Below are 25,567 nucleotides of genomic sequence, written 5' to 3'. Positions count from 1 at the left end.
TGCAACTAAATATTAGCTTTTAATCTTTTACATCTGCCTTAAATTAAACTGTTCCAACACTTATGCTCACATCAAATAGTGGGATGAACTCTAAAAGTGCCGTGCTCCGTCACTCAGCAGAGAAAGCAATTTTGTCTTTACTGTTCCAATACTTATGGAGGACACTGTATATATATGTGTGCGTGTGTGTGTGTATACATATTATCATGTTCAATTTTGTGGTTGCTCTTGCAGTGGGGTTGGTGTGGGGGGTAGTTCAATGCAAAGGACCGACGGCGTACACATGCTCACATTCGTACTTGCATGTGCATGCATGTTCTTTGTTTCAGCAGAAAACTCAGTGGAACATATGTCGAAGCCTATCTTTATTCCTTTAGTTTAATTAAAGTGGAGCAGAAAGAGATGAGGGAGCTGTTATTCCTGATCTGTCCCTCAGCCCACTGTAAGACAGCCCTTAATGGCTGCAGCTCCAGTACAATCTCCTGAGAGGAACAGCACATAACATACAACAGATGGGAATGGTTATTAAAATGTGTTGCACTGTTACAATTCCTTGTACTTGCCATTTAAAGAGTACCAGGGGTGAATGTTGATAACTCACTATTTATGTACCCTGACTGTTAGTATGTACCAGACCTCTAGTATATCAGACTATAGTACATGATCATATTATTGTAGCACATTTATTAACTATGGAATTATTATTTTATTTATTTACAAATTTTCCTTATGCCACTGGTTAAAGGGATCATTGTGATCCCTGTGGTTCTTGACTGTGGAAAAGAGATTGTAGAGGCACCTCACAGTTACTCACAAATGAATAATAATCAGAAATATTTTTTGAGCATGAAATCAGCATATCAGAATGATTTCTGAAGCATTGTACGATGCTGATGAATGAAGTAATGGCTTCTGAAAATTCAGCTTTGCCATTACAGGAATAAATTACATTTTAAAACAAAAAATAATATTCAAATAATATATACCATAGTTCTTTTTGGCTAGTTTAGCATTTTTGAGATTTATATCTCATTACAGTTAAATAGTTGGTGACATCCCATGTTCTATAAAGCACCCTCCTGAATGAAGGACTTTAGTGCACACAATAAAGAGTAGTGTGCATGTGAGTCACTTGCTAACTCAGTCAGCACATTGTAGTCCATTAAGTCGCCTTGCTCTTATTTGATTGTGAGCTGCTTTTCGGTCCCTCTGCCAAGAGTCTCCAGTGGGACTTTCCCTGCTCTTAGGGGCCTGTCAATTGTCTTATGGCTCTGGGGCAGTTCAGGCAGAGAAACAAAGAGAGAGAGGTTAAGGAGGGAGAGGGAGTGCATTATGCCAGAAGCAGTCATTTCTGGTTAGTCATCAGTTTCACACACTACCTGAGGTCATTGAGGCATCACAGGACCTGAATTACAGCTGAATACATAAGCAACTGAACATTCGCTTCTAAAAATCCTATTGAGTTTTGACCGTAAACAAGCAGTCAACAGTTCACGAAGTAGATCAACCGCTGCAACTCATGACGTGACCTGTGTGTATTATGACTGACTTGATTCTTGATGTGTGTTGTGTGTGAGAGTAAGTTTGACTTTTTTTGTCTGAACTTTCCATGTTTCATGAGTAACAGTTATTAGAGCATTTGTTTAGGTCCAGCTTCACTTCTAAACATGGCATGGATAAATATACAGTACTCACTCTTAATATGTCTTTTTCTCACTCCAGTGCAAATGTAAACCCAGAACATCATGTAAAGATTCTTGAGGCCATTATCATGGTTGGAGGCCTAGTGGAGATACAAGCTGCTCCAGGTAGGATATCAGAGGTTCTCATCATTTTATTAATCTTCTATAGGTTTATCTTTCTTGGATGATTTTTTTTATTTGTGTACTTTGTATTTTTAATAACTCGCTTTTGGGACTTTAATTGTAAGCTTACTGCGTCACCCAAAGCTTTCTTTTGAGAATCCAGTGGGTTTTTATATTGCATTCATTTTGGCTTTATTTGCACTGAGAGCTAACTTGTTAGCTTGGGTGGTTAATTATAAAGAATTATCAAAATTATTTATAGATTTTTGATTTTGTCCAAACAAGTTATGCTTCGATGTCTTTGAGGATGGACATTTCTGGAAGTAGATGTGAAAGTAGTGTCTTCTGTGGGTATAGGCCTAAATGTGTGTGTGTGTAAGGAAGAGAGGTTGATAAAAGTGATTGGTTGAGGAGGAATTAATACATTTTCATGGTAAGCTTGTGAGGGATAGAATAATGCATAATACTTCATGATACGTGCATCTATAGGTACTATAGCTTTTTGCCAGGCTTGATGTAACTTGGTTGTTATGGATCTTCTGACTCGATACTCTCTTTACTTCCATTATTTAGAATCCAAACATTGAGTTTCAGTCATTAAACTTCTGCAATATAATAGAAATGAATATTGGTCTATTAGATGTCTGGAGTCACAGGTAGTCCATGGAGGTTAACATTACAGTAGCCTCAGCTTTTTATAATAACGGAGTGCATTAAATGTGAATTATCGGTTCAGCACAATACTGTGGAGGATTTATGTTTTCCATTTTGATGCACTTTAGCAACTTACTTTGGGCAAACTTGAGCAATTATGAATTATGTAAATTAATTTCGGAATTTGCAGCACAGCATTTTTGGGTTTGTAAATCAGCAAGCATGGATAAACATATTGGTTCACAACAAAGCTGACAATACTTTAATTCACAGTGTAACATAAATTTATTTGTACCCAAGCTCAGCATTGAAGTTGATCATAATTAAATTTAAAACGTAACTGGAAACTTCCCTGTTGAAAAATCCAGCATATGCTTGTAAGGTATGTTTTGTAGCGAGGCTGCTGGCTTGAGCTGGTATAAAATGGTCCTAAGCTGGTCATGAGCTGGTTTAAGACGGTCCTTGTACAGGTCCTAAACTGGTCCTGAGCAGGAGCTAGTTGCTTAGGACCTGCACATGACTAGCTAAGGACCAGTTTAAACCAGCTCAAACCAGCAGCCATGCTTCAAAACATACCTTAACAGCATATGCTGTTTTTTTCAACAGGGTTTGGTCAACACAGTCTCTGATACAGAGGCTCAGTTTGGGGTGAAGTAACAGACTAGAACTTAGAGCTAATAAATGCACCACCCATGGACACATGCATAGATTTATGGAGTCTGGTGTGACCTTCTCTTGCTGCTCTGGGGTCATAACCTTAGCCCCAAAGCAAGACTAAGGGTAATGATTCCAGTGGCAAGCTTGAGCCTTACTTAGAACTAACAGTCATGGTCAGAAACATTTACCCCTAAACTATATTCAGTGATTTAATACGATTGGCTGTCATATACATTACTGTTACTGTTATTTTTTTATGTTTTTGAAAGAAATGTCTTATAATCAACAAGGCTGTATTTATTAACATAATTGTTTATTTAAAATATAAAAATAAAGCAAGTAATTCTTTAAAATCTTACAATTTAACAAACTATTTATGTTATCATATTATATTTTCAAATGTAATTCATTCATGTGTTGGCAAATCTGAATTTTGAGCAGCCATTACTCCATTCTGATATGCTAATTTGGTGCCTAAAAGCTTTGTTTATTATTTATCATTGTTGATAACACTTTTGCTGCTTAGTATTTTGTGGACACAGTGAAGTATTCTTTTCAGGGTTCTCTGGTGAATAGAAAGTTCAAAAGAAAAGCATTTTCTTTAATTGAAAACTTTTGTAACATTAAAAATCTCTTTACTGTCACCTATGATCAGTTTAATGTTTTCTTGATAAATAAAATGATGAATTTCTTTCAAAACAAACAAAACACAAAACTTTTGAACAGTAGTGTATTAACTTTCAGTTTAAAAAATATAATCATTTTGAACAATAGAAACATTTTTATTCCACTTGCATATTTTTCATGCATAGTACTACTAGCCCTCGAGCATCCTCGTGAATTTGTGTGGATAAATTATCTTAGAATCTGCAGAGACTGTGAGCACAGGCTCTATTTTCTAATGGTTTCACCATCTCTTTCACTAAAGGCTACATTAACTGGGGCCAGAGGGCAAAGGAGCCTGGATGGGTGGCCTTATGAGCAGAGTGAACCTCTTCACAGCCAAAAATTGGATTTATACAAAACACAAAAGAACAACTAGAGCAAAAAATAGGTTAGAATGCATCCATTCGGACGATAACCCATCAGCTTATGTATGACTTCCTTTTTGGAGGCAGCCAGTAATGTACCTAGAGTGCTTTAGCAAACAACTGACCCCTCCTGTGCCTCCAGCTCTAGTTTGGTCCTAATATGTTCCAGCTTGGTAAAGTTTGTTGGCAAAACATTGCGTTTAAAGAGCAATCTTTTGGGGGCCACGTCGGGCTCAATCTATCTTGGCTGACTGCACTTGTCAAATGCTGATGGATTCACTGTGGCTGTTAGCATGGGCTCTAGAGAGAAAGTGAGACAGGAAACAAAAAGGAAAGTGGGCAAATACAAGTAAGCAAGGAGAAGGGTATGACGAATACAGTTTAGGAAAGGTCACAGCCACTCTTATGTTATTTCTGTCACTGTCAGGGACTTCATGAACGTGCATCAAATTCTGACAAGGAAAATAATAAATTGTTGAGTAAATTTTGTTTTCTTTGCACACGATATGTTTTCTCATAGCTTGAATGTGGTAGTTCCGTTGCCATGTATGGAGGGTCAGAAAGCTCTTGGATTTCATCCAATTTTTCAAAAATATCTTAATTTGTGTTTCAAAGATGAACAAATGTCTTACAGGTTTGGAACGACATGAGGGTGAGTTATCAATGACAGAATTTTCATTTTTGGGTGAACTATTATAATATTATAGTGTAATAATTTTAAAAGTGCTTCGCATTAGTATGTTTCTAAGTTGCTTTAAAAAACAGATGCCTGCGTAGGCAGTTGGGTGAGAGGCAGCTTACCAGGTTTTGGAAACAGAGTGACCAAGCTGTCCAAACTCTAGATAATCTCAAGGCCTCGGCATGCTATTTTTCTCTTGTGGTTTTACTCAACTATTCTCATTCCAGTTCTTCTTTCTCTCTTTCTCTTTTAGCAATGTGCTGAGCCGTCACATTTAAAAAAAAATAATAATAATTTAACATTTCTTCGCTTTGGCTGAAGGAGTGCTTATTTTTGTTGTGTTGAAAAGTCAGATCTATATCTGTCACTCTTTCTTTCTCTCTCTTTATGTATATTTCTCTGTCGCTCCTAGCCTTTGTTTCCCATCACACACAGCGGTTCTCAGTCATGCCCCCAAGCACTGACTTTAACCTCCATATATACACAAGCACACATGCACACGTTCTCTCCTGAGGTCATGTTGCAGCCTCATGGAATTCCCCACTGGCTGACCTGGTGTCCCAGATGACCCAGTGAAAATGACCAGTGCTTTCTTCCGCAGCCTCTCAGCTGCACACAATCACATGCTTCAGTGTACCATGTAATAATCTTTAAGCTGCTCACTCTATGGTCTTTGTTCCACAACCTTTTTTCCCTTCCTCTATCTCCATCCATCTAAGGTCATTTGCAACACAAGCTCAAATTTGGCATTCTGCTTGGTCATACAGGCCTCAAGCCTGGTCATTATGGGTAGCTGCAGCACTGAAGTCTTGAGAGTGAACAGTTAACATGAGAGCAGATGAGGTCAGACATAATGAATGGCGGAACTATTCATCACATTCTATACTTAGAATGCTTAGGATTATTTTCTGACTGTATATTTTACGTGATATTAGCGCCAAGCTGTCCTCACGCGCCATGGACTAATTCATCTGAGCTTTAATGCCAAAGAACAGCAGATGCTCTCTCTTTCCCCCTTTCTCTCTCTAGTTCCCTGGCTTTCTCCCTCTGATTACACCATTTCTTCATTAAAGAGATAGCAATCGCATTAAGGTTGCCTCAGTTGCACTCTAAAACACATTAATCTTCCTTAAAGATTCCCCTGCCTTTTCTTAGCAAAGGGCTAATCAAGCTCTGATTAATATGACGTGGACAATCTTAAGCTGTTTAGCTAGTTTTACCATTGTTGATAAGGTGATCCGGAGTAGAATTAGACACCGTTGACGTTGTTCTAGATTGCATGCACGTTTGCATTGTAAAACAGGGAGGGTTAAAGGGTCACTCCACCCATTTGCATTAAGAGGTCCATTGTTAGAAAACCAGTCATACTATTGAATGGTTGTGCAACATTCTCTCATTTTCCCCTGAAACGAGAGAAATGCACTATTTACCTTTTTCACTTCCTCCTACAATGATGCAAAAATCGTCATTTGACGTCATTGTAGGAGGAAAAAAGGGTGGATTTCTGTAAAGACTACAAGCACAAGTAGTCTGCCCATAGGGGGTTGTACCTAATGCGCTAACAGACCTATCACAGATCAGTGCCCGTGCGTTTGATTTCACCGGGAGAAACTTTTCGAAAATATGGAGGAAAATACTGATTTTTCAGACGGATGCATTGGGGAGGATTTTGATTTAGACGAAGTTATGTTAGAAACGGATGTTCGTGGCTACCTTTATGAGCCACAGTACATCGACGAGCAGCTAAAAAAAACATGAAAAGCGTCAAACTAACACAGTAAAACATGGTTGATTTACATCGATAATAGCAAACTTATATATAACTTTTAGCTAAGTGTCTAACGTTACATTATTACGTTACATACTAACTTTACTTACTCATCAACTCTGTAACGTTAGTTACTGAGGCAGACACATTAAAACAACAAGCGAGCAAAACATACAAGATATTTAGTTCGTAAACAGAAAAATCATAGGAGATGTGTTTCTTTACAGCAGACGACTATGTCAGTGTGTGTTCTCAGTAGCCACTAGATGCTAATAGAGTCTAGTCAGAAATAACATTACCTCCAGGCAAATGCGTTTAGTGCTGCTAGTGCTGGTGGTTCCCGACGTTCCTGGCTTTTCGTCGTCATCGTCTGGCAAGGAAAATACTGAAGGAATTGCGTTTTTCAAAAGCGCGGGTCTCTTCAATCCTAAGGGGTTAGGCGCATAATTTTCGAGCTTGAAATGTAAACTGCACACCGTCTGATTTTTTAGTGCTTCAAGTGTTGTGTCCTCACCGAACTTAGGGTTATTGATAACGTTAGCCCATAGCCACTTTTTGCACAAGTCCGTATCTTTCGGGAATCTGTGAATACTTACTCCGGGTATTTTCCTTGTTCTTGAACAACATCCCGGTACTATGCAAGTGCACACCTTTTTGTCACAAAAACATTAATTGGGTCGCAAAATAACTCTTCACAACAAATTGTGCCAAATAATTTACAATCGGTAGCGTAGAGGAGAGCTCAACTATAATCCACATTGATGGGCGGAGTAGTGGGAGTGGCCTGCGGAGCTGAGCATTGCAATGCACTATGGGGATTGTTGTCTACAGTCCACAAGCTCTAAAAAGTTATTTTCTGCCTTTTATAGGCCCAGAAGGACCAAAATAAAAAAAAATGATACTATTCTACTACATATATGACCCACTTTCAATACACATTCATGTCTCCACGGGTGGAATGACCCTTTAATATAAATCGTGAACATGGACCAAATGCGCCTTATAATCATTTTTTTCACATCAAGGGTCTCTCTGAACTTGAACTGGATAAAAATGTCATGGTCAAATATTTCTTATAGGGCTTTTTAATATAAAATACCACTTGTTAGCTATTTATTACTGCACACAGTTGTTTTTATATAGCCAATCCTAACTATTATAATCTAACCTACATATAAACCCAAAATAAACTTTGGCTTTTTAGCATTAAAAATAAAAAGTAGCTTTATTAATTGTTTTTCCAAATGAGCATGTCCCTGAATGTGCCCATAGGGAGCTTGTGTCAGATTTAGCTAATGTCTCTGGACAAAGTGGTCCTTAAAGTTTAGCAAAATAAACCCCCACAGACACACACACATTGAGAATGATTCCCTCTGGCAATTTGCCACCTAATCTTACTCAAATATTTGATATGAAATGGCCAGTGGGGAAAGTACAGCCATGAAGCCAAGACACTCATTACTGTATGGCCATTAAAAATGACGGAACAACCACTACACATGTGTTAGTTAACTATCCAGCACAGAAAGAGTCTGATTTGTGGATCTTTTATAGTTATATACTATAAAAAAAGAATTAGTATCTAGTATGTCTGCATGTTGAGTATAGTGTGATATTTTTACTGAGTGTTCAATGCTTCCTTTAAGACGGCATAATAATGCAAGTTCAAAACAACCAAAATGTTACTTTCACATTAATTATTTCAATGAGAATGCATTTGGCACTATGATACCCTGTCGGCAGTTATTAGGATTTTACTGTTTCTAAAAGCTTTAGTCTGATTGTGTACATGGTGGCTGACCCCAGGTCAGTTTATGAGTTGGGAAAGCTTAGGGCCTGTGCTTTTTAGACATGCAAAGCTCATTATCATGGAGACAAGTACGCATGTACATTCTTTATTTGTGTATGTTTACGCAGAAATTATGTGTGCGCACTTAATGAACTAAGAATTTACATTGCTTCTGCTTCTGTCAGCTTAATGCTTACTTCATTGCCCTCTCATCCAATTACGTGTTTGCTCAGCCATGACATCATATGCCGTACGCATGTGGATTTATTTGATCAGATTTACATATAGACAAAAGATGGTTGCAAGCAAACCACGCATACAGACTCAGAAAAGACCCAGTGGACAGTAGTGCATGAAAAGAGTAAGTGTGGGTTTGTGCGTTTGTGAACGTGAGTAAGTGTGTGTCACAAAAGAATTTACACCTCCATAAAAAGCAAATAAATCCTAACACACAGCTATTCGACCTTGACTCTTTTCCTCTTTCTTTCCCCCTCCTCTGTTTTAGTTCCTCTGTGTCTTGCTCTGTCTCTTCAGGGGCAGAGTTGGAGAGACAATCCGGACCAATTAATATAACAAATTACTCGCACGCATGCAGAAATGTCATATGCAGATACACTGGCACTTTGCCAACAAAGGAAATTGGCTGAAAATAAAAGAAAAAACAGCCGGTTTTCAACTTTGCAAAGAAAAATCCCTGTGGCTGAGATTTTTTTTATAATAATGTAACAAGAAAGAACAGAGTATCAATGAATGTGATCTTGGGATGCAAAGCACTAAAAGATTGCTGTCCTCAGTCTGATGTCTTTTATGTTGAGATTTCTTGATTTTCTAGATAATTTTTATGCACACTTTTTATGCCAATATCTGAGATAGTCACTATATCTGATAATGCTATATCATAAATTCTTTTATAATTTACATAAAGTTTCATGCCTTAAAAACATAAGCACTTAATTTTCTATGACATTTTGTTGTGAAATTACTTTGGTAACATTTTAAACCTGTCAGCTCAGTCAATGTATATATCTGGCTAAAATACATGATGTTTTGTGTAAAGATCCTGGTGGCATAAGTAAGAATAGGTTGATAATTATGAACCAATCAGTAAAGTTTTGCCATTATATTCCATAATGTTCTATTATTACGCCGTTCTTGGAGTTTTCTGTAAATTCAATTAAAATTTCTTTTTTGAAATAAAAAGAAAGTAATATAATATATACAGTTGCCTTTACATAGATGTACAGAATACAGTGTAATACCATGACTACTTTATTGTAAGTGTGTCCACGCATGTGCTTAATAGATTTATTACAAAAAAACAACAACCTTTTGGTCAGTCATAAATGAGGGCGTGTGCTACAAACCATCTGTGGCTTAGAAAGTGTTTCCAGTCAGTTTCATCAGCATGTGTCAGCTCTAATGCATATATCTGTTGCATTTGTTTGTTTTGCCTCACTTCCAGTTTTAGCACTGCCTTTTGAAGTGCAAGGCCTTGTATAACTCTTTTCTGTGGGGAACGTGTGGATGCTCGAGCAAATAGGAGAAAGAAAGAGGGAGGGATAGAGAGAAACTAAGGCAAGTACAAGGTTCTCAAACTCAATTTTAAGTACAGCTTGAGTACGTAAAAACTTATGATTGATATATATATACATATATATATATATATATATATATATATATATACATACACACATATATATATACATATATATATATATATATATATATATATATATATATATATATATATATATATATATATATATATATATATATTGTTATAATGTTTATGCAAAATATTCAGAAGCAGTTGATTATACTATTTTTCGTTTAGATTTTCAGTTGTTTTAGTTTAGTTTTTTTTACATGTTTTTGTCATGAGAAATGCTGACTTGTCTGCTAGATGAAATTAGATATGATTAATTTTATTTCGGTTGTATTATGATTATTATTATGCTTTTAGTTTGTTTATGAAAATAACCCTGGCCTATAGTACAGTACGTAGTATGGCACTAAAGCCTGAAATATATTACATGAGCCTTAGGTTTGACATCTTCACGTTAGCGTGTCAGAAACTGGCATGTGAAGGGATGAAGGGTGAGACAGGGACAAGCTGTCAAAAGATGTTTGCAGTGACATTTGTGTGTTACCTGAGAGGCAATAGAGTGAAGGGATAAAAGTCAAACTAGCAGTAACACTGAGAACTTAGGCTGAATGTTGCATAAATGAGCAGCGAAGGCTTTGTCTGCTGCGACTGAGGCCCTAATGCGGTGTGATTTATGAGGCTCAGCCCCGGGCTGGGTTTTATGGCTTTTATGTGGCCAAGCAGTGTGTAGAGTGCAGTTTATCAGGTCATCTGCACTGTCGCCGATACCATCTCATTCTAGCCCGCAGAGAATAATGGTGTGACATTATGGGCCTTTAGCAAGCCCTTAGAACAGGGGGTCAAGGTTAGCCTGTATGAAGATGTGAAATGGGCCCTGATATTGTCCTGAGCTGAGATGTGTAGAAACAGCTCTAATTTCTGTTCACATTTCAATAAAGCAGCTGCCTCACCTTTTCTCTCATGGGCGGAAAGGTTTATAGGCAGCCGGGGATCGTAATGGTCAGGGTGGCAAGATGGAAGCAGGCACACAATGACATTTCTGCCTCACACACGCATTCACAAACATAGCCCCTGAGACCTCACACACACAGCCTTAATACAGCCCTGCCCACACACATTCACACTGTTTGCCCCTGTCAACATGCATTTGTGGCTCATAAACACTCAAACACACACATAGACACACATGCAGACACCCACAAGTGTGGTCTGTATATATTGCCCTGTCCCCTAGGGAAGAAACATGGATAATGAAATTTGCTCTCAAAGGAGTAGTAATACTGGCTATATGCTTTTTGTGTATTTGATATCGATGACTTTTTTTCTTTTTTAAATTGTTTATATCATATTTTAGTTTTACCTCAGGGCAAAAAGTTGTTGTAAGCCTGGAATATTGCATGTTGACCATTCTGTTTTTTGGTGCAAACAACCATCAGAAAGAACCATTTGTACTTCCGTAGGTCTTTGGGCATAATGCCATGGGAATCATGATTTAAAAAATATTTTGTGGATATTTACAATGCGAAGAGTATGTAGTCCAAGTATCATTGTTGTCATGGTACAAAGTGAAAAAAAAAAAATTATATCTTAAACAATGTAAATGAGGTTAAATAACTCTTCTTATGCCCAAATGTTAACCATATTCAATAATTTAATTTAATTTAATTTAATTTAATTTAATTTAATTTAATTTAATTTAATTTAATTTAATTTAATTTAATTTAATTTAATTATTTTTATATTATTTATTTATTTATTTATAAAGTTTCAGCTCTGAAATTTCAATGCAAAAGGAGATATCATCTTTTAAAATTCTTTCAGTTTAATGCCTACAAAAACGGCTGGTAAGGGACTACAATGAGCTTCTTCCCAGGTCTGTTACGTCATGAACCCAGATAAACCCCGCCCTCGGGAACACGCAAAAAAATGGGCCACTAAGGGTGCACATAAAAATCTGTGCAATGAAATGAGATTCTGTCTTCTAACGATTCTAATGGATTCACAAGTTTCAAAACCAATGTTCTAAAGTATCGGTTTTCAATCCTGTTCCTCGCGTTGCCCTGCTCTGCATCTCTCTCTCTCTTTCTCATTCAGATCGTCAGATCAGCTCCAACAAACATACACTTATTTTCACAAAGCAATGAGAAGCATTATACATGGACACGCACACGGTTGATGTGCTGTATTAAAGCTTTAATTAGAATAAAACCATATATTAAAAGCTAACAGAAGCAGTAGCATTTACAAACAACAGTGTATCTAAAAGTATGAGACAACAACAAACAAGCATGCCATTAAGAGCCGTGCTTGCACAGGTTCTGCACGATCCTCTTCATTAATATTCTCTGCACATTCTGAGCTTGAGGGACGGGATGTTCAGCTCGAGGCAGTTTAGCAAATCACAACACACTGAGCCAGCTGACCAATCTCAGCCCATCGCGTATTTCTGAGGGAGGGGCTTCATAATAACAGGAAATAATTGAGGCACCTGTGAGAGAAGGGACAGGTCAGTGTGGAATAAAAGGTAAATTATTTGAAAAATAATGCGTTTTTTAAAGAAACGAAGCATGAACACATGTTAGACTGCACCCTATAAACACAATCAAGCCTAGAAATAACCCAGTCAACCACCCCTTTTTTGGTCTATGGTCTACATACTAAGTATGGTAAGATGAGAAGTTAAAAAAAGAAAAAAACGTGCATACTGGCAGGTCATAAATCAAACCTGGTAAGTAGTAAAACTAGTCTAGTATATGTTCATGTAAATTTGTAATGCATATCTCATCCTTGGTACTGAGCGAGGCCATTAGGTCATATCTGGCAGCCTTGCATATAGCCTTTAGCTTAGACCAGCTGTCTCGATCATCCCTGCTGTCCTCAGTCACACACACACACACCATAACATGGCTATGACCATATGACCATGGCTCTTCTGAACTGAGGTTCTTACCTCAGTGCCAAAGGTCCAGCAAATTTGACCCGTGAGTTTCATGCACAACCACTCAGTATCTATTTCTGATCCCCCTACATTTTCTTCCTCCAGGGTTTTGTCTCTCTCTTTCTTTCTAGTGCATACCCACTCTTGTTTCTACTCACGATGACAACTGAAATCACACTTAAAATTCCTGAATATCATTGCTTTAGATGCTAATTTTGTTTTCAATATGAGCAGTATATCTGTTTTAGAATTTTAAACCTAACCAACTTTGCTAAAAGTGTTTGAGCTGTATTTCTTTAATATAACAACCTTCCTTTTTTTTATTTATAATGCAAATACATGCATTATTTAAACTTAATGTTCAACAAAGCAGTGTTTTTATATTCCAACATATTTCACACAGTAGTTGTGTTTCCCAGCTGCCTCACCTGTGAAGGTATTGAAAGTAAGACATCCGTTCTGCGATGTGATTATGTAAGTACTGTAAGATAACTCTTGACAGGGCCTCTTCTCATCTGATGTGGGCAAAGTTAAATGGCCTGGGAGGCAGCATGCCGATTTAGCATCACAGAAGCGCTTGAGCTCACAATAAAAGCCTCTCCCTGTGGGGTCTGATATCTCCAACAGCTCCTGCCATGAATGTGCAACATGATACTCTTTATTGAATGGCTTATTGCTGATGGAACTGAGTCACTTTATCCCTAGTGAGCTTCACTTCATGAGGAGCCTAGAAGAATATCCTGTCCATTATTCCTTTGTACAGTACATAGCACACCCTGCCATGTATCAATTAGTCCTGGAGTTCAGAATGTCCTTCTCTGGTTATTGTGTAAGCCTGTTGAGGACAGAGTGGAGAGTACGTTGATACGTTTGCAAAAAAAAAAAAAAAAAGGTTTATACTGGTGTGGTTTGACTGGCATTACATGGACTGAATTTTTTTTTTTGTTTGTTTGGTTTTTTTTGTTCTTGAGGTATCACAATATTAAACTTTCATTAGGGGTGAAATTCACACTTTTCAACACCAGTAATACAGCAAAAACTAATGTGCCACTGAATAAACTTCTCTGTTTAAAAGTAAACAGAAAGTAATATAAAGTTAAATCTTAATATAAATGAAATTAACATTTAAATAAATTATATTTAGACAACGGAATGTATTCTTTAAATACATATTTAAAAATCCAAATAATTCCTCCAATAAACTGTAACAAAGAACAAAGAAATAGTTAATGGTTTCTCTTTTTCTGGTCAATATTTGTGTTTAATTAATATTAACAACATAATAGACAAAAGCAAGTCTATTAGGCTGAATTTACACTGCAAGGCTCAATGCACAGATCCAATATTTTGGCACATTTGGCTTTTTGTTTTACACGTTTACAATCACTGAAGGCAAATGGACAGTGTTTACATTAAAACAATTTGACCAAGAAGTGCATTTGATTTTTCAGGCTTGCACCCTGAAGAGGCTGTGTACTGTATATACATATTTTTGAATCTTTTTATGACATAAAACTTATTCTAACAATTAAAAGCAACTTGCATCTATCATCAGCAGTATCTCAACATCCACTGTGATGCAAAGTGCCCACATGTGCTGCTGCACCAAATCAAAATGCTCATGAATATTTCCACACCAATATGCCATTTGGATTTGGAGTTTGCATGAAATGAGTAGTTCTTTGGTTGCAACATTGTAATGCAAATCCAAATGCAGTTAGTGTTGGAAAAGGCCAACCCTGCTACAGAGCCAGGAGCTCAAGACTCTCTTATTGAATTAGCTAGGCAGCACTGGAGCTCCATGGTGCATGGTCTTAGGCCTGCTCTAGGGTATTAATCTGACTGGCTGTTATAGGGGCATTCTGCATGGTTGGCTAAAGGGATTCTCCCTGTGCTAATGAGTTTGGATTTCATTACTTAGAAATTGAAAGAGGCTCCTTCTGAATCCAATCAGGGCTGCCGTCTGGCTTTCAAAGCAGTTGGTTTGTTCTGGGCATGGGGTTGAATCAGGTTTCTGAAGGTGAGTGACATGTTGAAATAGTGTTTACTTCTTTGAATGGCAGTTTTGGTCTTGTAGGCCAGTCAGCGGCTTTTCTGTAAATGTCATGAATCCTTGGAGTTGGAGACGGGTTGATTGATGTTAATAGTGAATAGAAGAAGCTCCAGAAACTCATGTCATGATGAATTATGGGTTCATAATTAGAATGTCGGGACATAGTCTAATGATTATTATCTCTTTAGGCAGGATTCCAGACTAAAATATGAGATATGAGGCTGTACTGTTTCCACAAAGTTGTACAGATGGTGGCAACAGCACGTGATTGGTAGATTAGCACCAGTTGGTATATACAGTATGTGTGTGTGGGGGGGGGGGGGGTGCTTTTAAAATGACAAATTAGGATCAAAACCAATAATAATATTGATATTAATGTTGTACTGCACAAATACTGTATATGAAAATTACCAATAATGTAACATATTTTGTACCATATAAAAGCACATTTTACAATAAAGCACTGATTTCTATAAAATTGCATTAGAACAGATTTTACACAGAATAACTTGAATCAAAATTCATGGAGATCTAGTTGTCAATCCCTTTAAATCATAAAACATTTAATTGTTCTTAACACTCAGGATCAAAATATTTAAGCCTAAAATTAAGATTTATGTATTGAATTGCATATAAAACATCCATTTATTTGGATTATACAGGTTTAACATAAACTAATAAATAAATTTAATATGTTGCATATTTGTCAGTCATACTTAAATTATTAGATTACTGCGCTCGTAGATTACTATCCATTGGCATCAACTTGATTTTATTTATATAATCGTATTTCAAATATTTCACAATAAATCTAGCTGTATATCTATATCAAAATGCATTTATTAAAACAGCTTAGAATGTGATCGTCCAAATGTATGAACTTAGTTCAAATATGACTAGCTAAGAAACAAATAATATTCAATTAGTTAATGTGTATGATTTGAAAAATTTTTACTGATGATAAATATATTCACCTGGTAATTTTGTATTTATAACTGATTCAGTTAATTAGAGAAATCTTACTGTACCTAATTCTTACCTGCTTCATTATGTATGTGTATTATTGTTATACCTGTGTAATCCAAATGGATGAAAATTGTATATGCAAATACTTATATTTTTTATGCATTGCTCAGTATGTCAGAAAACAGCTGCTCAAGTCTTCGATTGGCTCTGGCATAACTTGAAGTGATAGCATAAACTGCTTTGCTTCAGAGCCCTGCTGGCTGAAGACAGTTTCTCAGTACAATTAAAGATGCCCCTGTCTTTAGCCTCTGATCCAAAGCTGACAGACCAAGACCAGATGTCATGCTGAGATGGCAGCACAACCTTAAATGTCCCGAGATCCATTGAAGATGAAGATACATAATCGTTTTGATTGAAGGCATTTAGGTGAGCAAATGACTCTGTTGCTGCAAAAGGTACCAGCTGCATTTAGTTGACTACAGATGTTTAGATTAAAAGGTGACCTTGCGTCACATTTGCACTGTTGCTGGCTTCTTAACTCTGACAGTAAATAATGTGAATCTTTTGGTGTCCGTTTCTTTTCTACATTTTGGAAAATAAGATTTTATAAGCTCATTTCACATTTCAACACCAAACACAAATAAAACAATGCAGTAAAGGAATATTTGGAGCGGCTTTGCTCGGTTGATTGCAGTTTTGTTAACATTTTATTATGCTGATTTTTCCGTGTCCCACCCAAAAACCTATAAAAGTAATGGATAGAGTTAGACATAATCTGACTCCTGTTGCTATCAAGGCTAATGTAAGCCACCTGGTGATCAAACATCAATAAAAATTTGTCAATATTTTCCACTGGTGAAATTTATGAGCTTGGACTTTTATAACTAGTGCTGTTGTGCAAAATGATCTAAAGTATACAGAGAGATCATGTGAGTGTCATGCAGAGAGAAGATATCACACCATAGACTGTCTCTTTTTCTCTCCCTCATTTTCCTTTTTTTAATTAATCTCCATACTTGTTTCCGTCTCCATCTCTTTAAATCATCCATGTAAAAGGTATACGGTAGTTCACATGAAAATAAAAATTGCCATTCGCCCTCAAATCATTCCAAATCACTATGCATTTTCTTTCTTCCATAAGATCCAAAAGTTTAATATTTGAATATTCTGGCAACACTTTCAGTATAATGGATTTAAAATAAGATTGGTGAGGCCAAGCTCTAAAATGAAGAAAAATAGAAGCATTGTAAAAGTGATCTAAAAATGCTGTTTTCCAAGACTTCTGTAGCTGTATTATAGCTTTGTGTGACAAACATATTAAAATAAAATCTAACAAATATTTTAATTTTGGGTGGACTAATTTTAATAAATCCGTAAATTACATTTAATAAAGTGCTACACCCATTTTATTCTAAACTGAAATTAAATGTACTTCATGAGTTATGGGTTTGGCTAACTAATTATTAGCCTTTGAGAACTAATCCAGTCTTTTGCTATATCTTTAGGGTTACATACCCTTAGGCCTCTTTACTAACCCCTAAAAAAGATTAAAAAAGCAGCAGATGAAACTGGGCTCTCATCACACGGCTGCTTATTTACATTAATTGATGGATAGACGCGTGTTGATATATGATTAATTACTATAAATCCTGATTAGCACCTGAATAATTACTGAGACGATAACATGGTGGAGGAGAAACTGATTACGGTGGTAATTATGATAACCCCCTCACCGCAGAGGTCCCAGTCCTCCCAGCCACAAATGTATGAATGTGTGTGTGTGTGTGTGTGTGTTATTAAAATGAAAGTTCAGAAGGGCTGAGAGTTAAAGAGTTACTGTACTCTAATGAGTGCCAATTACATCAATGACATTACCTGATAATTATCAAATGAAGAACCCCAGGGCCGATTTGCTGAGTGTTATCAAAGATGTGCCCTTTTAGAAACCCACAGGAGTCAAGACAGCGACAAAGATCGTGTCTTTTCTGGGAAGCAGAAATAATTTATTTGCAAGCTTTGGGATGTAGCTTTTTATGGTGGCAATTGATATTTGAGTGTTGGCATTTTGGGAGCATCTGCAGTCAAGTTTCTTGAAAGTTTTATAGAATTTTGTTGCATATTTAAATTATGATGTTCCCAAAGAGGATCTTAACCATATGCACGTTTGCCATACAACTAGGTCATTTGTAACGAAGAGTGATGATTTGATTAAACGTCTAATAAAACTGCTTTATATGCTAATTAATTATGCTAATTACATGTATATGATATACACTTTTGTTCAAAAGTTTAGGGTTGGTACATTGTTTTATTTAATTTTTTTGAAAGAAGTCTTTTATTCTCAAGGGTGCATTTATTTTATCAAAAGATCAGTAAAAATGGGTATAATTGAAATAACTTTGCAATTTAAGCTGAGTGTGTGTGTGTGTGTGTGTGTGTGTGTGTGTGTGTGTGTGTGTGTGTGTGTGTGTGTGTGCGTGTGTGTGCGTGTGTGCGTGTGTGCGTGTGTGTGTGTGTGTGTGTGTGTGTGTGTGTGTGTGTGTGTGTGTGTGTGTGATTCAAGATGAGATTCAAGATGGTTCTTCGAGCCTGCGTATATCTGATTCCTTTTTCACTGTATCTACATACATGTATGGGTCAGATGGCATTCTGGCATTGTTAATTGTTTTATTAATCATTATAATACATTAGTAATTGAACTAAAAGAATGTCCCAGATTGGTAGGCCTAGTAATATTCAAATTTGTCAGAGATGCAGGGCTGTTAAAGCAACAGAAACAGCACATTTCAATGGCTTCTTCGTTATCAGCTAGTAGATGATTTTAAGTAGTTGGCTGTCTGAAAGCCGAAGCTATTGAGCTGAAGACTGTAATGCAGTTAAAGTGAACGAAAAGGATAGCACTATGCCTAGGGCTTTGTCAGTGTGGTAAAAACACATGAAAAAGTCAAGTCAAATTCCTTGTGTGTGTAAACATACTTGATTATAAAGCTCTTCTGATTCTGAAAATGACAGTCCCAGACTTAATAATGAGAGTAGTGCCTCTTCCTTGAAACAGTCAAGGGGATTGTGATGGTCCTGACCCTCAGGAGCAGACGAGAACGGTAGAGGGATAGAGGAAGAGAAGAGGAAAAGACCGCATGAGATGGCCCCCAGGCAGATCTCAGACTGAAGCTGCCTTCCTCAGCAGATTCTCACGCCATCTTTTTGCTCCACTTTTTCTCAGTTTCAGAGTCAGAGCTAACTTTCAGCAAAGTCTCATTTACCCCTCCTCCATTCTCCAGCAGAGTTATATAAGCATGGAAAAATATGATCTCTCTTCTCCTTCTACTGTGCTGCCAAGTAGCTGTATATAACTGATTATAAACTTTTTTTTTGTAGTTTTGTGCACAGTTTTCAGACTAGAGTGTGTAATGTCTGGCTGTGTGTCGAAATGTCTGCCTTTAGGCGAGTGTGTATGTGTGTGTGTGTATTTATTTGCTGAATAGAGATGAGTTCAACAAACACTGACAATCAATAAAAAAGTGCTTAGGATAGTTTTGTTACTTTTAAAAGGTCTCCTTTGAACATTTTTATAAAGAATAGTGCACTGAGATGCAACATTTCAGACAAAAAAACTGAAACATTGGTGAGAACTATGAAGGAAGCCTTGATGGGTTTTTTCAGCCTTATGTTGTTTTACTTTCTATCTTCTGTGGAACACAAAATAACATATTTTGAAATTGTCAATGTTGTTTTGGACCCCATCGACTTGTATGAAAAAAAACAACAACACAGTTCTTTCATGGTGTTCCACAGAAGAAAGAAAATCATATAAGTTTGAAACAAACATGGAGGTGAGTAAATGATGCCATCATTTTCATTGTTAATTGAACTATCCATATGTACATTTTGCCAGAATGTGTTTTTTGACAATTGATCCCATGACTTTGAATAGCCAGTTGAATGTTGAATGTTGAATACTGTTTTGCTGCGATAGTTCTGTATTATTTAGACACAATCCTTCTTAGTGATTGATGGTCCCTGTCATTCACTTGAATATTTTGCCCACTATTGTTTTTTGCTGAAGATGTCGTGCTTTGCTTTGTTTATGCAGTCATAATCATGAAGACTGCTGTTCTTAAAACTCCAAAAAATCAGACTGTTAATGTTAAACAGGTTTCCTTGATTTGCCCTTTTTGGAAGTCTGACAAGTTAGCAATCCTATTTCATCCAACTGAATACAACTTATACTACACTGAAAAACAGTCTAGAGAATATAGACAATGAAGAAAATTCAAAAAGATAATCACAACTCTTTTTTTTTTCAGCTGTAGCATGCACAAATTATATTAACCTCTTTTAAAATGGGAGTTCACATTAATTTGTCTAACCCCTTTATGTGTGTCAAAAAAGGGAGACATGATGATTTTTTGTACATGTAGCAAATGTAGTTCAATTTTGTGGGGGGGGGGGGTCCAGAAAAAAAATTATCAACTACAGCTGTATCATTTTAGCATGTACCATTTGCGCTTTGATATTTTAGACACTTTTTGGAACTTTGAGGGACTTCTGTGGTTGGCTTTGCAGTGGCTGTAGCTGAGTTTGCTTTTAGATTAATGGAAATTTACTCTGTGGTCTGTCATCAAAGCTGCTCTCTCACGCTGCTTGAGCAGCAGTGAACAGGCTGCCAGCAGCTTCTCAAAGCCAGGAGAACATCTTTCACTAAGGCCTCATCAGACCTTCACTCTGCCCTACTTGCTGTTATTGCTATGTTGTTTTGTTGTCATGCTATCCACTCACTATGCTGTTTTATGTGTTTTTTCAGCACATGTACAGTGGTAAAAACCAAACTGTGGTTTGCAGAGGGGTAGTATAAACATAGATCTTGGAGGATTCTGCTCGTACATCGACAGTTTGAGTCATAAAGAGAGGAAGGAGCAAGGAAATGTGAGGCAGCAAGAGCTGGGTGTGTTTCCAAGCAAAGCCCCCTGGGACGCAGCTCTCGGCCAGCCTCCAGCCACTGCTTGCACCCACAGCTCAGCCACTCTCTTTGGGCAAGCTTTGGCAGTCTGCCTCTAGTCTCTGGTACTTTATTGATAGAACGCGTCTCCCAGGCCTCACTCGTTTGGCCTAATGATGCTGTCAGAGAAGAATGCACTCCCAAGAAGCCACCAGTTCTCAACGTCGCACGCAAGCTAACCAAAAACGTCTTTATTTACTCGTTCACTTTCTCAAACCTTTTAGCATATGTAGTACATATGAACATTAACAAAGTGATGATTAACTAAATTCTTAAGTAAAAAACTTTTTAGCTGAGCAATGTGGGTAAGATACTAATTAGAGATAAGTAGATAGTTACGCTACATACTACATGGAGATAGTAGTTTATTACATGTAAGCTTGCTATTCAAATGCTATAAAATATAGATAATGTAATGTAATGTAAAACTGTATATATATATATATACAGTACAGACCAAAAGTTTGGACACACCTTCTCATTCAAATAGTTTTCTTTATTTTCATGACTATGAAAATTGTAGAGTCACACTGAAGGCATCAAGGGCTATTTGACCAAGAAGGAGAGTGATGGGGTGCTGCGCCAGATGACCTGGCCTCCACAGTCACCGGACCTGAACCCAATCGAGATGGTTTGGGGTGAGCTGGACCGCAGACCGAAGGCAAAAGGGCCAAAAAGTGCTAAGCATCTCTCGGGGAACTCCTTCAAGACTGTTGGAAGACCATTTCAGGTGACTACCTCTTGAAGCTCATCAAGAGAATGCCAAGAGTGTGCAAAGCAGTAATCAAAGCAAAAGGTGGCTACTTTGAAGAACCTAGAATATGAAGAAACTTTTGGTCTGTACTGTATATATAGTACAGACACTGTAAAAAAAAAAAAAAAAAAAAGTCTTGCTTAGCATTGTCTTGAATTCTAGTATGTATCTAAAAGAAAAAATTTTTTTTTACCCCATTGGCATTTCTTATTTTAAGCATGACATCCCTTAATTTTCATAATTTTTTTCAGAAACAAGACGTAATATCTAATACTAAGTAAATTGTTTCCCAAACACATGTATCTAGATTTAAGAATATTTAGGCTTTTATACTTAAAAACGAGACAAAAAAAATACTGATGAAAAAATATAGTTTAACTACTAGCATTGCTATTTGTAATGGTTCTACTCTAAAATGATCAAAATGAGTTTTAATGAAGGTTTTAAACAAGTCGAGTTTAGCAAAGCAAAAGTTCAGCTATGTATGTGAATAACTGGAAACAATAAATCCAATGCTCTGCACCCAAACCCAAAATGTCCTATAACAAGTTTTAGCCGTCCTTTCACCACATTGTTAGTACTTGCGATGTCTCGTCAGAGTGAGGCCTGGTCGGGAGTTAGACATTTTTAAAAAATCCCCTCAACCTCAGACTATTCAGTCCTGGGGCCACTGTTCCACCAGCTCTTTCCCAGGCTGCACCCTCAATGACGTATTGCAGCATTCACAGCAAGTGCTACAGGAATAGAATGTGGTGCTGTTTGTACTGTATACTTACAGAAACATGCAGCTCCAGTGCGTGGCCAGTGGTGTTCCAAGCTTCTTTCAATGTATCTTTACACATATATATGCCTTGTTTATTTACTTCTGGATTACATTGCTGAGGTCACCTAGGTTTATATTGCATTGGTGTACTAAAGGAAGAGAAATATCAACATTGTTTTTTAGCTGTTTTTTTTGGCTTCCCCTTTAGGGAACATCAAGTTTGTAGATGGTTTCTATCTGCTTTAAGCTGGTTATGAACCATCTGACCAGCTACCATGTTTAAAATGTCAGCATGGACATTTTAAGGAAGTACAACCTGCTGATTGCTGGTTTGTTGCAAATCCAAGGTGGTCCACCTTCTACCCAAGCTAGATCAGGGGTGTCCAATCCTACTTCTAGGTTGCCAACATACTGCAAAGTTTACTGCCAACCAGGTCCAACACACTTGTCTAGAAGTTTTGAAAGAGTCTGAAGACCTTGATAGCTCATTCAAGTGTGTTTAATTCAGGTTGGAGCTAAACTCTGATACTCCAGGAACGGGTTTGGACACCCCTGAGCTAGAAGCACTTTTTTTGTCAATTCTCAAAATATGTTGTTCTTTCCCAGTAGATTCTTGTATCTTGTTTTTCAGTGTTCAGCTTGACTCTTTTGAAATCTAACTTAAAATGCAACTCTCAGCTACCTGCAATTACCATCTGATAGCCGAATTTCTTTAAGTCACTTTAGAAAGCAGTGTTGAGGATAATTATTTGATTTTCTTCTTAGCAACAAAGGGGATGAAGATGGCCTCCTTATACAATTAACAATGTCCCTTCTTAGTACCCAATCCATAGACAATCTTAAATCAAATGGGTTTACCATACCAAAGCCAGCTGACAGGTTCTATTACAGAAGATTGCTAAAATGGCAAATTACTTAATTCCATTCAATCACAATGAACAATAATGTTAATCCATCAAGATCCAACTGTTAATGATTGGAAGCCAACTTAACTACTCTAATGATCTTTACTTCTACCTCTGTCTACTTGGTGCAACTTTGCAAAGACAATAAGAGGCTCAGTTTGAGGCCTCTTTAATACTTTACCTTTAATACCTTGAGAGTATTAATAGGGTCTAGCACTGGTCAATTAAATGATTGGTTTGGACTTGGAGATTGGTGGGTAAATGGTTCATGGAGAGAGGTGATAGGATTGATAGTGAGCTAGAGAAAGGGAGTGAGAGAGCCACACTTGCCATGCATGTAGAAACACGCGCACACCTTTGCGCTTGCAATTCTGAAATACTCTTACAAGATTTCTCTCAATTTAACCTACCTTAATGCATGGATTATGAAGACACAAAAGCCAGAATCCCACAGGTACCACCAGAATGAGTTTGGTCTTGAAATCAATCTGATTATCCTCAAATAACCTGGCTTACTGATTCATGTTTAATGTTCCTTGAAGTGTCTCTGGGACAACAGGCGCAAAAATACTGCCTGCTGATGCTGACTGGGCATTCAAAGTGAAATCTAGCCAATACTGACTCACTAGCATGCCACACCACAAATTCTTTAACCAAGTCAGATCAAGAGCCTTTAGATCTGTGAGACTTTTAAGGCTTCTGGATTTCTGTAGGTTCTGAAGTGCTTACTCTTTTTATCTTTTTTATGGGCCTTGGATTGGCCAGGGGTTTTATTGTTAAGATGTGTTTACACAAGAGGGGAGCTGATATGCTTTATGGTCCTGATAAAGGTTTATGACTAAAAAATAAGGATAGTTGCTGGCAAAATGGCTTACTTTTGCAGGGTGCAAATAAAATGGATGGCGTATAATAGTGACTTTGTTATTAAAAAGATTGGTAACTTTTGTAGATAATATTCATCAAACCCCATATTTTATGTAATTTACAAAAGAAACCCCTGGCCAACCCCTGGCTCGCGCACTCACAGTCTTCAAACTACACGAGCGCTGTCTTGCTCTCTTTCTCTCTCTCTCTCTCTCTCTCTCTCCCTCATGCATATTAACCAAAATCATTAGACACGATAGAAAAAGGGCGGAACGCCAAAGTTTCACGTGGAGCATTCAGAGATTTTTTTTTCTCCACAACAGGCTGCTTGCTCCCACTGTTAATTTTTTTTTTTTTTTTGGAAAAGCACTCTCTGTATTAGCTTAAAGCCTTCAAGTTTACATTGGTTACTGTATTCTTTCAATTGCTCTAAACAAGTATTTTGGGTGACCTTTTTTATTGAATGCTAGACATCATGTTGTTGTTATTTTCATCTGAAAGAAGAACTTTTTTTCAGTAAGCTAGGCCCTATGTGTTCAGTAAGCTTGTTTCAGTAAGCTATGTGTTTTCAAGGCTTCAAGGTTTTATTGATTTTATCTCTATACAAGTGCAAAGTAATGCATTCTTAGACAGTCTTTTATTTTGTAATTTTAAGAGCAATAAACATATATTGCAATGTTAAGGAATTCATGTTTTTTTCATTCAAATATGTAAATCAACATGTATAAATTGTTAGTAGTCAATTAATGGGGAGATAATCGAAATCGAATCGGTCTGAAAAATTAATCGTTAGATTAATCGATGCATCGAAAAAATAATTGTTAATTAATTAATCGTTTAAAAAATAATCGTTTATCCCAGTCCTACTTCACATCTAATTTTCATTCAGTTGTCAAGTCAACAAAGGAAGTATAGATTTTAAAAGTGAAGTTTTCTACATTTATAATAGAATGTTGCTTGTTTCTGTAGTCATGTTCCCCTTGACAGGACCACATTCGATAGACGTTTTCTGATACCCTTCTCACTGTATTGAAAACATACGCATTTCCTGCTTCACTGGAGCATCTGTCTTTTACCACAGCTTGCGTGCATGTTCAACACCCCTCTACAGCAGGGTTGGGAGGGCTTCAGGACCATAAGGAATCATTGGACAGGAGGTCCCAGAGCGGCAGCCATCATGCCAAACTGACAAGCTAAGCCACTGCTTCTGACAGGCTGCACTGTAAACCAGCGCAAATTGTCCTTGCTGCGCAGTGTGTAAAGATGTGTTCATATATGTGTGTGTGTGTGTGTGTGTGTGCGTGCGAGAGAAAAAAGAGGGGTTGCGAGTGGTTGC

General features: G+C 37.1%; 1 protein-coding gene across 1 annotated transcript in view; it reads left to right on the top strand.

Annotated features, from left to right (window-relative positions):
* The window catches only part of pik3r3b (phosphoinositide-3-kinase, regulatory subunit 3b (gamma)), a 177,732-nt gene that overhangs the window by 96,759 nt on the left and 55,406 nt on the right, over window positions 1–25,567 (top strand). Inside the window, exon 7 of the mRNA XM_059570962.1 lies at window positions 1,723–1,808. Coding sequence (XP_059426945.1) covers window positions 1,723–1,808 — 86 coding nt within the window. The remainder of the gene's footprint in view (window positions 1–1,722; window positions 1,809–25,567) is intronic.

This window comes from Carassius carassius, chromosome 17 (assembly GCF_963082965.1).
Source record: "Carassius carassius chromosome 17, fCarCar2.1, whole genome shotgun sequence".
NCBI classification, from domain to species: Eukaryota; Metazoa; Chordata; class Actinopteri; order Cypriniformes; family Cyprinidae; genus Carassius; species Carassius carassius.
Note: the sequence above shows the minus strand (reverse complement) of the source record. Positions and strands in the feature narration are given on the sequence as shown.